A 13,861-nucleotide genomic window follows, 5' to 3' on the forward strand; every position below is an offset into this window, starting at 1 on the left:
ATTGGACTGATGAATTTTAATAGAGAACATTTATTCCAACCTGTAATTAAGTTTGGCAGTCTGAAATCATTCATCTTTGCTTTGAAACTATGCACTCTATCTTGAACATTTAAAAACTTTAAACTCTTATCTTGCTACAGGGTGGATGTATGTGTGATAATGGACATTGATGCAGATTTCTAGAAGCTGCCTTTGTGTCTTTTAAATTACCTTTTATTTTTTGATGACATAACACAAAGAATTTAGACTTGCTCTAGCAGAGGAGGTAGCCAATGTCAGTGTGAGATTCTTTGGGCAAAAGCAACCGTTTAATCTTAAAAGGACATTGTCAAGGTTGATACACAGGAAATCTAACCTATGTTCTCCAGCTCATGTAAATCTTAATACAGAGCTGTTGCTTAGAGAAAGAATGGAACCAACTCCATTACCTGGTGATATTCCACTAGATTACTCAGTGACTACTAGTACAGATTTCCTTGTGAGCATACTTGCAGTAACTTAGCCTTTAGGTTAGAGGGGATTTCATTTTAATAAGCCTTTTGGAGAACTGTCAGAGTTTCAGAAGGTATTTTATGTGAGGGAGGAAGAATTCTACAAGCATGTCTTGAGAGCCAAGACTTTTTTTTTCTAGAAGAAAAAAAGAAGTCTTAAGGAGCGTTAAGAGTTGTAATGAAATCTTTCTGACAGCCCTCTTGAACTTTTTTCTTCACCCCAGAGAAGACCTTCTTGTTGCTTTTCAGGCTTCATTGATGTGTTAAAAAACTAAGTATACTTGGATGGACGGGAGATGAGAGAGAAGCAGCTTTGGATGGGACCAGAAGTCTCACTGCCTCCTGGCAGCAGCTGTTTGGAACACAGCTATCAACAAAACACATCAGCTGGGGGTGCTTCCGAATGATGGAAATCTTTGGGTTTGATTTAACAGTTTCAGCAGTTATCCCAGAGTACTCAGCATCTTGTCAGTGGGAACAAGGTGCATTGGTGCTAGCTTTGGTTCCTCCCCTGAGGCTAGGATCTGTTCACACCTCAGGGGAACTGGTGGTGTGACTGTTCCCTCTCCTGGTTACGCAGCTTCAGTAAGAGATCTTCACTAAACTGCAGTTAGGCTGTCTTCAGACATTCTCTTCTAAGAGAGTTAAGGAATGCTTTTCAGGCCACAGAGTACAAAGTAAAGCTGATTTAAAAAAAAATCACTAAGTTTTGCAGCCATTTGAAGTGTACCCCTTAAATCTCCTTATGAACAAAAATGTTCAGTTTGGTTAAGTTGTGATTTTCTTTGCTTTCTAGGAAGGGAACTGCCTTCAGTAAAAAGGTAAAGCAAATGGGGAAAATGAAAACACAAGATTTTAATTTAAAAAACCCCCAAGCCCCTCCAAAACCCTTTCTTACCCCTGTACACACACACGGAAACATCTTCCAGGTTCAGGATTTTTTCCTGGAAGACCTTGAAATTAAATTTTACAGTTATTTTTCCTCTTCTTAGAAAAAGTGCAACTTTGGGGGGAAGTTATTTTGTGTGAATTGTTATCAGTTCCCCCATTAAAGAATCATTTGGGTCCCTGAATGTTCTCAAAATGTTTGTGCTACTAAACCATGTGGTTTGTGCACACCAGCAGACCACAAGCACTGTTGCAGCCAGCTTGAATTTTTCAGTGGACACAGCAGGGAAGGCTGTTTGATGCAGGTGCACAAAACAAGGAGGGCTGGGGAAAATCTCTTGGATTAACTCATCCACATCATTGAAAGACATATCTCACTGCAGGTCTACCCCTTATTTATTGAAATCCTGAACACCTCAAACTGGATGCTGAAGCTCCCACTAAACAGGGAGACAGCATCACTCCCCATTTCATGTACACCACTGCTCCCCATCGTGATATGATTAACTGTAAATTTCAGAAACCAGATCTACTAGAGATGTGTTTTGAGGCACGTTTCAGAAAACGTGCGGTCCTTTCTTTTGCAGGTGGACGCTCAGTCGCTCCAGTGTGGGAAATTTTTGACAATTCATCACCATAATAGCATCATATTTCAGATTCATAGCTTTTTGACTCCAGGCTCAGGAGAAAAAAGAGGAGGAAAAGCTTGCCAAAAATGTTAAAAAAAACCCTGATTCTAGTAATTTTCTGTCCCTCGTTATCTTGTGCTGTTCTGCTGCATTCCTGGAACATGATTTAAACCGAAGGGAAATGTGAATGCTTTATCTCTTCTCTTCAGAAATGCGGATTCTGCACGGGTTATATTATTTGGCTGGACTACAGATGTCTCAGGATGCCCTGGTGTGTCAGATGTAAAATCTGGGCTAAAAGAGGAGATACGTAGGTCAGAACTGAGCTTATGAGCTCCTGAGAAAAGCTGGAAAGTGAGGGTAAGCCACTTGAAGTGGCTAGAGAGGTAAACAATTAAGGGAGTCAGTCGTGGGCAGACGTTTGTGCGCCACTGTGAGTTTAACATTAAATAAATCACACGTAGGCAAACGGAAGGTTGTGTTCAGTTTGTTTAAACCTTGAAATCAGGGAACCTGGAAGGTATTTATATGTGTCAGACTAAAAAGAGAATTTGCAGTACCGCTTCTATTAACCCCGAAGCTGGTGTCAGTTTATTTTAAGCTCTCAAGAATTTAAGATAAATCCCCTTGCTAGATCATATGAAACAACATTTAAGTTATTACAGAATCACAGAATCACAGAATCGTTTAAGTTGGAAGGGACCTCTGGAGATCATCTAGTCCAACCTCCCTGCTCAAGCAGGGTCACCTAGAGCACATTGCCCAGGATCACATCCAGACGGGTTTTGAATATCTCCAGCGAAGGAGACTCCACCACCTCTCTGGGCAACCTGTTCCAATGCTCGGTCACCCTCACGGGAAAGAAGTTTTTCCTCAGGTTCAGATGGACCTTCCTGTGCTTCAGTTTGTGCCCGTTGCCTCTTGTCCTGTTGCTGGGCACCACGGAGAAGAGATTGGCCTCATCCTCTTGACATTCCCCCTTCAAATACTTATACACGTTGATGAGATCACCTCTCAAGCTTCTCTTCTCCAGGCTGAACAGGCCCAGCTCTCGCAGCCTTTCTTCATAGGAGAGGTGCTCCAGCCCTCTAATCATCTTTGTAGCCCTCCGCTGGACTCTCTCCAGTAGTGCCGTGTCTCTCTTGTACTGGAGAATGCAGAACTGGACACAGTAGTCCAGGTGAGGCCTCCCCTGGAGGAGAGGGGCAGCATCACCTCCCTCGACCTGCTGGCAACACTCTGCCTAATGCACCCCAGGAGACCATTGGCCTTCTTGGCCACAAGGGCACACTGCTGGCTCATGGTCAACTTGTCCACCAGCACTCCCAGGTCCTTCTCTGCAGAGCTACTTTCCAGCAGGTCAACCCTCAGCCTGTACTGGTGCATGGGGCTGTTCCTCCCCAGGTGCAGGACCTTGCACTTGCCTTTGTTGAAGTTCAGGAGGTTCCTCTCCGCCCAGCTCTCCAGCCTGTCCAGGTCCCTCTGAATGGCAGCACAGTCTTCTGGTGTGTTAGCCTCTCCCCCCAGTTTAGTATCATCAGCAAACTTGCTGAGGGTGCACTCTGTCCCTTCCTCCAGGTCACTGATGTGTGTGTGTGTATATATATATATATATATATATATACACATATACACATTTTTGCATACTTGTTCATTTTGTTGAAGAACCACTTATTTATGTGGACAAATGAAAGATAACCCAAGAAACGAACCAATGACAGTGACCTGGTCATTTCACATCAAGTTGCCTACTTCCGGAATCATTCTGTGTTTCATTTTTAATATGATGCCCCTGTTTGGAGTAGACAGTGATGAAATGATCTGACCTTTATGTATTATTACTTGATTAGTTTTTTTGTATTTGCTGGAAAAAAAATAAAATCAGTTGCTGAACATTCCTATTAGTACTCAAATGCTTTTGCATGGCCTTCATGCTTTTCAAGAGAGAGAGTTGCTATATAATAGAAAGGTACTTCTGTCTGCTTCTTCTGCACTACAGCTAAGCAAATTTTCATAAAGAATATTTGAGTTTTGTGTCTTTTTTGAAAAACTGTTTTAATGTCTGTGACTATCTTCAGGCAAATATATTTAGACTGAGAATCTACATTTATTATCACTGTGTGACTACTCTAGTTAATTCTGCTGCCTCACTGGATGAGTGAGGGATTCTGACTTTTCAGTTCTTCAGGTACCACAGTAAGATATTTAAAAAAAAAAAAAAAAAAAAAAAGGGAACTTGGTCACTGTGATGCACAGAGCTCTGGAGGTGGTGTTCATAATGCTGATTTTGGTCCTAAATTCCCTAGGGGAGAGTTCGTTTCCTAGACTAAAAGAGACACAACAGCAAAATGCTCAATTCCAAGATACTAAGCGAGCCAGTAAGAAGGGGTATGATGCGTGAAACTGGCTGTGTCTACAGAGATAGCTTAACCCTCCCTCAGACTGCAAGAAGCGCCTTAAGATAGCCTGCATCCACCCATGAAGATCTCACTAGCTTTCCTAGAACTGGTCTGTCAGGAGTAACAGGCAAAAACATTCAGTGCCCTAGTGCTAAGCCGTATTCAGCCTGAGCGTTTGAACCTACAGATTTAGCTTCTCTTGACTAAACACCTAACAGTGTCTGATGTGACCGCCATCTGAGCTGGCGTCTGGTTTCTTACACATAATGTCTCTTCCTGGATGCTCACCACGTTACGGAAATGTCTTTGAAATCTCTGAGGCATGCTCTTAGCTTTGGAAAGACCAGGATCTATTCAACTGATGCTGTCTGTCAAGATGCATCCTGCTTGGATGCTTCTTCTTTTGTCACTGGGCCCTGTTTATACCTGGAAGTTACTAAGCTGCAAATTAAACTTCAAAACAGGGATTTGTTGCCCCCTTCTTTCGTTGCTGTTTAGTAATTAATTTAACTGACTCTTACTGGATTAGGCAAGGAATTTGACGAGAATATAAACAGGTATCATTTGGGTTTGGGTGTATGCACTGCCCTTCTAAGTTGCTGCTCTTCACAGTTGAGGTGTTTCCCTTCTCTACAGAGCTCCTTGGTTTGTCAGTTTTCTCAGCTTCCTCATTCTTGGTTCAGATAGGTCTTGTGATTTCCTTTTTATGACTGATTGATTATAACTTAAAAATTTTGTAATACAGGAAATCTCCCTGGTATTTCTGACATTCCCACATTTTGGGTTATATTGCAGTTTCTGCAGACATCATAACAGAAAAAGACTTGAGCGGATACCTGTACTTGTCTCCGTTTCCCTTCAGGGCACACCTGATAAATGGAGTGGGACGTTTAGCATCTGTCAGAGCAGGGGAACTCTGTCTTATCTGAGCACTGCAGGGGCTGGCAGCTCTCTGGGGTCCGTGGTGGGGGGGGGGTCCCCGTGGTGGCAGGGCAGTGCCTTGCAGCCAGGGCCTATTCCACTGAACCGCGAGGGAGCAGGGCAGCTGGGGGTTGCTGGGGGCAGTCCTAGCTCCAGGCATCGGGCACCTCCGCTGGGATGGGCTGAGGCTAGACCAGGTGGTTGCCCATGGGTCAAGGCTTTTTCAAGACTCCTAGAGATCATATACATATTTACAACTGACAGATTCTTGAAGAACAAATTATTTTAATAGCCTTTTTGCTTACATTTAAGAGCTTCTATAGTTCACTTGAATGCCATTCCAGCTTTCTCTGAAGTTCTTTATTAACACAAAACATGCTTTCATCTTCAGCAAATAACAAGGAAAATTTACTAAAATATGGTAACATGATTTGCATAATTGTGTCTGAAAACATATAGCAGAAATTGAAAAGCTGAGATTACTTTGAGAACTCTGCGATGTGTATGAATTGTGCTGGATGTTAATGAGTATCTTTCTGGGGAGCTGTTAGGTATTTTGTTATAGAATTTGTTATAATACACTTGCTGCTGTGGTATCAATTTGTGATTCAAAGTTACTACTAAAACAATGTCAAAGTACAAAGCAGACTCTTCCTTGCTTAACAATGTAATATTAAAACCTTTCCATATCGTTATTTGCTTGCTTATGGGAGATTTTAGATGACTTCCTGAACAAAGTCACAGTATATTTAAGATCAAACATTTAACTACTGAAAGAGAAGTACTTTCTGCCATCTAGAGGTTCAGCCCTAGAGTAAGGGGAAGCCTTTCTGTTCTTCTAGAGAATAGATGCCTGGAGGCATCTATATCCTTGTCCTGGATTTACAGAGAAATTTGAAATCTTTTGTGTGTGTTCAGACATTTTGACAAATTCACCTTATGTATTTGTCCCAGAACTCTTGAAATTAGGCATAGGCGGCTATCTGTGAATATTAAGGAAAGTTCTGCCCCCAGAATTTGATAACCATTTTTATTTTATAAAATCATAGAGTAATTCAGGTTAGAAGGGACCTCAGGAGGTCTCTAGTCCCATCTCCTGCTCAAAGTGGAGGCCTGATCAGGTTGCTCAGGGCTCGATCCAGTCGAGTCTTGCAGACCTCCAAGGGTGGAGACTGTACAACCTCTCTGGGCAGCCTGCTCCACTGTTAAACATTCTTCAAGGAAAAAAAACTATTTTTCTTGCATCCAGCCTGAATCTCTCATTTCACTTTGTGTCTGCTGCCTCTTGCTCTCCCACTATGTACCTCTGTGAAGAGTCTGGTTCCGTCTTCTTGATAACTTCCCCATAGGTACTGGGGAACTGCTGATAGGTTCTTCCCAAAGCAGTTTCTTCTCCAGGCTGAATAAGCCCCAGTCCCATAGTCGCTCCTCACAGGACAAGTGCTCCAGCCGCAACCATCTGCTGAGCTCACTGCAGTTCAACATCTTTCTTGTACAGGGACCAAAACTGGATACAGAATCTAGATGTGGTCTCACAAAGGCTGAGTAGAGAGGGGTAATCACTTCCCTGGATGCGCTGGCTGGGCATGTTCATGCAGCCCAGGATGCTGTTGGCCCTCTTTGCTGCTGTTTATACAAGTGAAAAGAACTGTAATCCTCTCCTTTGACTTGCAGGGTGACATTTGCTCAAACAAATGACTGCTTATTTATTTGGCTTGGTTCTAACGTTCAGACTGTCTGGAACATAATTCTGTTTATTTTCTTCAAAAACTGGACTTCTGTCATTTTTTTGAAGGAAACTGAACAGTCAGACTGATGATAAACAGTAAACACAGCAAGCCTAGGCAGACCCAGAAAGAAGTCAAATACGCGGACATTGTTATGTGGGACATGACTCCATGAAAGTCCAAACAGAAAAAGCATGAACCATTCTAGAACAGGCAACCCTGCAGGATCAGGAAGATCCTTTCTAGAGATCAGAGCATGGAACAGGAAGTTATTCTTCATTCTTTCACACTTGCAAAACTATTCACTGATCTATTCAAACTGAACAAACAAAAATATGATGATCTGAAGTATCTCATGCAGTCAAGCCTTTAGAAAGAAAGCTGTTTATAAACAGCTGCAGTTCTATATCTATAAACTTCTGGTATGTTAGAGAACACAATTCTCACTTGGATTTGATTTCTTATGTAAGCTAGTGTTTCAGCAATTGTACTGGGAGCAGCCCTAAAGCAAGAAAAAAAGAGAAACACTATTTTGCTTCCAGGAAAAGCGAAGTAGGTGGGGTAGGAAAGGGTGTCTGACAAAAACATGGGCAGTGGAGCTTTAAGTAATGTGTGAGACACTTCATTCTTGGAACTGATCAAAATCTGCAGTAATGACAGAGTGAGGGATCAAACACGGCATGCAGGTCTACTCTGTGCTGCAAACGTGTGACTTCATCATTCAGTGTAAACCAACATGTCAAAAATGCATCAGAAGATCATTTCTATCCCTATATCTAGTATGTCTAATTGTAAGGGCAGGAAGGAGAGAAAGGATATGAGAGGGAAGTACCACATGAAACAGGGGGGGAAGGGGGAATCATCTAAATAGCTGGCTTATTTAATCATCACTTTTCCCAAAAGGATGCTGGAAATAAGAGATTTAAGCTATGCTTACTTCTTTCTGGGGCAAGAAGATGTTAACCAACAGGCTGAGGTGTTGACAGCATAAAAGGACTGCTTAAAGAGAGACGTGGGGAAGAAGATAGTGATTTTGGAGCAGCAGGCACAGATGAGATCCTGCTTTTCTGCAAGATCTTTGGCTTGCTTGGGAGACTAGAGGAGTGCAAGAGACTTGAGCTTCTCTACTTCTTAGATTCAAGAACTGTATCTCTCTTGAAAAAAAAATTACAAACATTCTTTCCATGTTTTCTTTCCTCCCTTCTTTCTTTCATGATTGGGCCACTCAGGATCACAGATGGTTGTTTGGTGACACAGAGCCTGCTATCTGAGAGGTATGGGGACACAAACAAATCAAATCTTCATTAGGTCGGTGTAGCAGGTCCAGAACAGAGTTCCCCGATATAATAGGTTTATTTTTTGTGTCTCTCAACTGCTCTATATACTGTTCTTTATTCTGTGCATTTGCTTTCAGAGCTTTACAACTCATGCAGCTACCTTTACTCTATTATAAAGTTTTGACCATCTGCTCATTAGGAAAATATTTTCAAGACAAAATTAATGTCACGTATTGCAGTGATTTTTCTTTTTCAGTCACATCCTTCTTGACTGTTCCCCAGGAAATACAGTAAAACGCTATTTGTTTGCTTGTGTTGAAGCTTGAAGGTAGCTCCATGAATCATGCTACCTCTGCTTATTCTTGACATACAAGCAGCACCTTCTGTTAACAGGGTAAAGGTATCACAGTAAACCAGACAATTCACATTACAGAAACTTAACAGATTTAGTCATAGCATGGTTCTTAATGAACTCTTTATATTCATGTAAATGTCTAATATACTTCTAAAGGAACTGTCATGGCTGAAGATTAGCTGAACAGTCATTAATTGAGACAAAGCAAAGGGTCACCTTGTACCTTTGGAAGGGAGTGCTTTGCAAATTGCAATTACTACACCAAGGATGTGAAAATGTGATGGAAACAGATTAAAGCTTATCCCATGGCATATTAAGGAGGAAGTATGGTTACAATGGGGCAACAGTCATTAGCACTTTTACATCCTATTTCTGCTGTTTGTTTGATGTGCAAGCTCTTCAGTTTATTACCTGCAAAAATCAATATACAACAATGTATCTGATGTCAGATAGAAGAGTCCCAAGAACAAGTGATTCAGTTAATTCAATTCAATTAATCCTTCTGTAAAAGTTATTATGGCAGCTCAGTACAGTATTATTAGACTACAGAACAGCTATAAAACAATGCAGTTTAAAGAAGCTGAACGGATGAAGAATGAGTGCTTAGGGGAAGTAACAGAAGAGTTGACTTCAAGACTGTGCGAGTTTCAATACCTAAACAAGCAAACTATTTCACAGTAATTTAGTATACCAGAAGAAGTTGCTATCGCAAGACAAGCTGTTTGAGCGGACTGTTACTACTCATGGTGGTTCCCGTAATTGACGGTAGTTGTCTTCTGTATTTCAACTTTCTGCCTAAGTCTGAGGACAGGATTTACCTGGACGCACCCAGCCTGTTGACTGGATGAACAGCCCACAGCCACGCCAAGCTCACTGAATGCGCTCAAGGGGTATGTCTCCTTTACAAACCAGAAATTAAGAGAAAAAAAAAAAAAAGTCTTCACTCTTATTAAAGCACTGAAATTGAATGAAAACTTTAACCCCACCAGTGGGTGCTGAGATTTGCAATAGCTGCCTCTGCTGTTCTGGAAATAAAGGTTTATGTGGCTGAGGAGAGTGCAAAAAAATGAGACAACTCCTTCCACCACTCCTAGGGTGAGACTGATTGAACAGAGCTCTTGTAAGACAACCAATCTCTCTTGTCAGGAGGGGCTCACAAGACAAAGGTGCTGCTTTCTCCACCTGTGTCACCATTTCCCTTACGCAGCAAAACTGCCCTGTAGACAACAGAAGCTATGAACTACCATCTTGTAAACATTTGTGGCTCTGAAGCCAGAGAAGAATGGCATCTCTTACTAAACAAAGAAAAAAAATGTACAGTACACTAATGAATTTAAAAAGAAAGCAGAAGTGAAGCTAAAAGATTCACAGGTTGCTGCAACATTAAGGACTTCGAGGCTCTGATTCTCAGAGAAAAAAAAATACTAGGATAAAGCATTCTTTTACTGGGCAAGAAAATTTTACTTAAGCTGAGATACAGATTCTCTAATTTCTGCTATGATTGATGAAATTGATGATTGTCCAAAAGACTGTATAACATGGGCTGTGACAATACACATAAAGACCTTGTGACAGAACATTGTATGCATCATGTACAGGTGTATGTGCTTGGGCTATGGGAGAGCCCCTTTCATATCCTCAGCTTGCTTGATTCAGTATGAAGACTGATTTTCCCATATTTTGCCCTAACTTTGGACTATTGGCTATTCCTGGGAATGGCAGCTTCCTTCCACTGTGAGAGATGTGGCATTTTATAAAAGAAAGACATCTTGTCACTTTTTTGACTAGCCTTAGTTGAGCTGCCCCCCGCCCCAGCACACAGAAAGCAGTCAAAGAATCCATCTAGCCTATTACTTTCCTTGATTAAAAACAAGAAGTTCAAACTGCAGTTTCCTAAGGGCTCTGCAAGGGTTGGAATAGAGGAGGAAGCTGCATGTTGGATCCCACTCCCTTCAGAGCCAAGCAGAAATGCCGCGAGCCAATGTAATACAATTTATGCCCCATGACACCGCCACTGGAAGCGCTCAGTTACATCCACGCCTCTTCCAAGTAAGAGGATTTCAGGTGCTGACACTTTACAAGAAATATTCTGGACCTTTCGGGATAGGTATTTTGGTGATGGTGTCTGCTGTGTTTGGCTTTCCAAGGTATATTGCTTTGCAGAAGCAGCCATCCCATTACAGGGTGATAGGCATGGTTTGAAGTTGGAGTAGATCTGTTCTTCAATTATTTGGATTTGGAGAAGATCGCTTGTTCTGTTTCCTCTGCCCTGCACAGTCCCTACCATGTCCTACCTGAAAGTAAAAAGCAGCAACAGGAGCTCGAGGAGCAGAAACTTGCAAAGTTTTGTTTTTACGTGGTGTTAAGACTCTGCAGAGCCTGGTGTGCTAAATGCACAGCAACAAATCTCCTTTCCTCATGATCCAACCAGGCATATTCATCAGTATATGCAACAGTTACACGCAATCTCTCTTCTAATGAGAAAACATTCACTTCAATATACTACAGAAAAAAAAAAAATCCCTGCTCTTGAGTAAATTACTTTGAAGGGGTAAATACTACCTTGATTTTGAGAGAAATTAATTGCTGATGGGGATGGAAATGCAAGGTTTCTAGCTTTTTAGCTGAACAGCTGTTCGCCATATGCAAGAAAAGCAGCTTAAGTTTTCATATGAGACCAAACAAAGGAAAAGAGTGAGAGTGCCCAGGGTATAATATTAATCCAACAGGATTTTGTAAAATGTTTAAAGTTGTAATTGACTTTTCATTTTTTTCTGGGAAAAGGCTGTGAAACGAGACAAGCACTACATATGTATGTTTTTTGATCTTTAAGCATGCATGTTTATTAGCATTCCTTTCAGCAGTGGAATTGAAATCAAATGCAGTACGTCTCATACCTGTAGCTAGGAGACTTTGATTTTGATAGCTGCATAGGAAACTTCCTTTTCTTTTGTACTTCATCTGCTGTGCTTTTTTTTCTCTCCTGCAAGAAGGTCTTTTCTAGAAGCTACATTTTCTTTTTGCCCCTTTTGCTCAACGCTGTTAGCTTGCAAAGTGAAGTGCCTAACTCTCTAAATCATTTGACATAGACAGAAATGAAGCTGTCCCTCTGCCACGAGAGCTAAGGAGAGGCCAGCATTTCTGAAGAGAGCTGTTAAGTACGGAGAGAGGAAAACCACGCACACAGGACCCAGAACCCCAGACCTGTAGCACGTTATTTTGAGCGCGGCAGCGAGCAGTTCTGGAGCGCTAATCCCAGCACGCTGACATGCCAACAGGATGCACAACTCTTCCTAGCAACCGCGACGCCCTTCGCTCTTGCAGGGTAACTTGCCGCGCTGGGGAGCAGCCCCGCGCCGGGGCTCGCCGCGGCAGCCGCGCTCTCGCCGCCGGCAGCGGTGCCCGCAGGGCGCGGAGCGGCCGGCAGGCGGCGCCGTGGCGCGGGGGGCGCCGCGGGCCGGCGGCGGAGCTGAGCTCCGCGCCGGGTGGTCACTCACCATGTTGACTTCCGAGACGACGTCGATGCTGGCGATCTCTATCCGCATGCCCACGTCGACGGGCGGCCCTTCGGGGGGAAGCGGGAGGCGGTGTTAGCCGGGGCGCCCCGGGGAGCCGGCCGGGGCCGGACCCCCCCTCCCCGGGGCTGGCGCGGGCGCCTTACCTCCGAAGTCGGGCCGCAGGCGGATGTCGTAGCCCTGGAGCAGCCTGTCCACCGTCTCCTTCACGTAGGACATGTTGCTGGGCTCGTTGGCGCTGGGGAGGGAGCAGAGGCGGGTTAGCGAGGCTGCCGGCGGCCCGCGGCGGCTCCGCGCACCTGCTCGCCCCGCTCACCTGCGCGCCGCGCACGCCACGGCCAGCACCAGCGGCAGCGAGAGGGCCCCCGAGCAGTCCCGCCTCGCCGCCGCCCCCATCCCAGCCCTGGCACCCGGCAGCCACCGCCTCTCGGAGAAGAGCCGCGCACCGCAACTTGGAGCGGCGCCGAGCAACAATTCCCGCCCGCGCGGCGCATGCGCGGAGCGGGGCGCAGCGGCCCCTGGCGGCACCGCCCCGCCCCGCTCCGCCCCGCCGACTGGGGAGCGCGGGACGGACAGACGGGCTCGGGCTCGGGCTCGGGCTCGGGGCGCTGCCCGTACCCGCCGCGTCGGGGGCGTCCCTTCGCGGCAGGCGCTGCAGCAGGGGCACGCCTAACTTTTGGCATTAGCAAACTTTTCTGCACGAGGGGGAAAAAAAAAAAGTTGAGGTCACTTTTCTGTGAAAATTCGGGCTCGTATTGCCTGGTAGCTTTAAAGAAAACGTAAAAGGATATTTGCAAATCCAAAAGACGTTAAGAATTTGGTGCAAATAGGACTTCCTCCAACTGTGAAGGCTTAAGTCTTAATTATAAGTCTATCCAGTGCCCTGCTGCTTCAGATTTGTCACTGGAGCTATCCCTTCTGCAGAAGTACCAAGTGTGGCATATGCACTAGATCGCAGCATATTTTTAGCTGCTATTTTTCAAACAAAGTAATTGATCTTGCATTCAGAAGGGGATTTTTTTAAACATTGCGTGGATTTATGCTCTCATATATCCTGACTTCTTATGAGCAATTTTACACGCTGACTAGTCAGAGTTCTGTGAACGATCTGTTACTTTGCTGGTGCCACTCTATTTCCCTGCTCAGTAGCTCAGCAGGCATAACATTTATCCCTTTCAGATTTCAGCCCCCCTCATCTGTGCGCTGTGCAGTCCTGTGCGCAGTGACCTTGGGATATGTATTGGATGTTTTTGAGGGAGCTTAGTGTCACACATACTTATTTCTCAGACAATCTGGAATTTTGTGGATGCTTTTGTTGTTGAAATATATAACAATGAAAAATAGAGGAATATCAAAATATATAATTTGTGACACAAACTGTAGGGTCAATTTTGAACATTTTTACTACGTGTATTTCTAGGGAAATCTGTCACTCTTGGAGAAGGAGCATAACACAATTCCTAAGAGATTGCCGCAGGATTGTTTCACTGTCACAGCTACCTCTAGTAACCGTGGCAATGCTAATTTATGAAAAATATTATTTTCTTATTTTTTTAGAGGTATAATGACTATTTTCAATAGTTTGTAAAGACTTTTGCCTTGAATGTATCTTTCTTTTGCTCCTGTTTTAGACCTTAGTTTCTGAAAAATGTGATCTCA

The 13,861-nt window shown here is 43.7% G+C and overlaps 1 protein-coding gene and 1 long non-coding RNA gene across 17 annotated transcripts in view; both read right to left on the bottom strand.

Moving 5' to 3' along the window:
• GABRB1 (gamma-aminobutyric acid type A receptor subunit beta1) overlaps positions 1-13,861 on the bottom strand; it is a 169,015-nt gene that overhangs the window by 135,406 nt on the left and 19,748 nt on the right. For 9 of the 16 annotated variants that reach the window (XM_068942983.1, XM_068942981.1, XM_068942989.1 and 6 more), the window contains 2 exons: positions 12,349-12,440; positions 12,185-12,252 (listed from right to left, as the gene is read on the bottom strand). In XM_068942983.1, the coding sequence (XP_068799084.1) occupies positions 12,185-12,252; positions 12,349-12,440 (160 nt within the window). Of the gene's footprint in view, positions 1-12,184; positions 12,253-12,348; positions 12,441-12,518; positions 12,705-13,861 lie in introns of those variants that run through there. The other 7 variants (XR_011141070.1, XR_011141069.1, XM_068942993.1 and 4 more) reach the window with 1 other exon arrangement.
• LOC138067225 (uncharacterized) lies at positions 8,191-12,050 on the bottom strand. Its single transcript, XR_011141071.1, has 2 exons — positions 11,585-12,050; positions 8,191-10,981 (listed from the first exon to the last, which is right to left on the bottom strand). It is a non-coding gene; the product is annotated as an uncharacterized lncRNA (long non-coding RNA).

Source organism: Struthio camelus, chromosome 4 (assembly GCF_040807025.1).
Source record: "Struthio camelus isolate bStrCam1 chromosome 4, bStrCam1.hap1, whole genome shotgun sequence".
Lineage (NCBI taxonomy): Eukaryota > Metazoa > Chordata > Aves > Struthioniformes > Struthionidae > Struthio > Struthio camelus.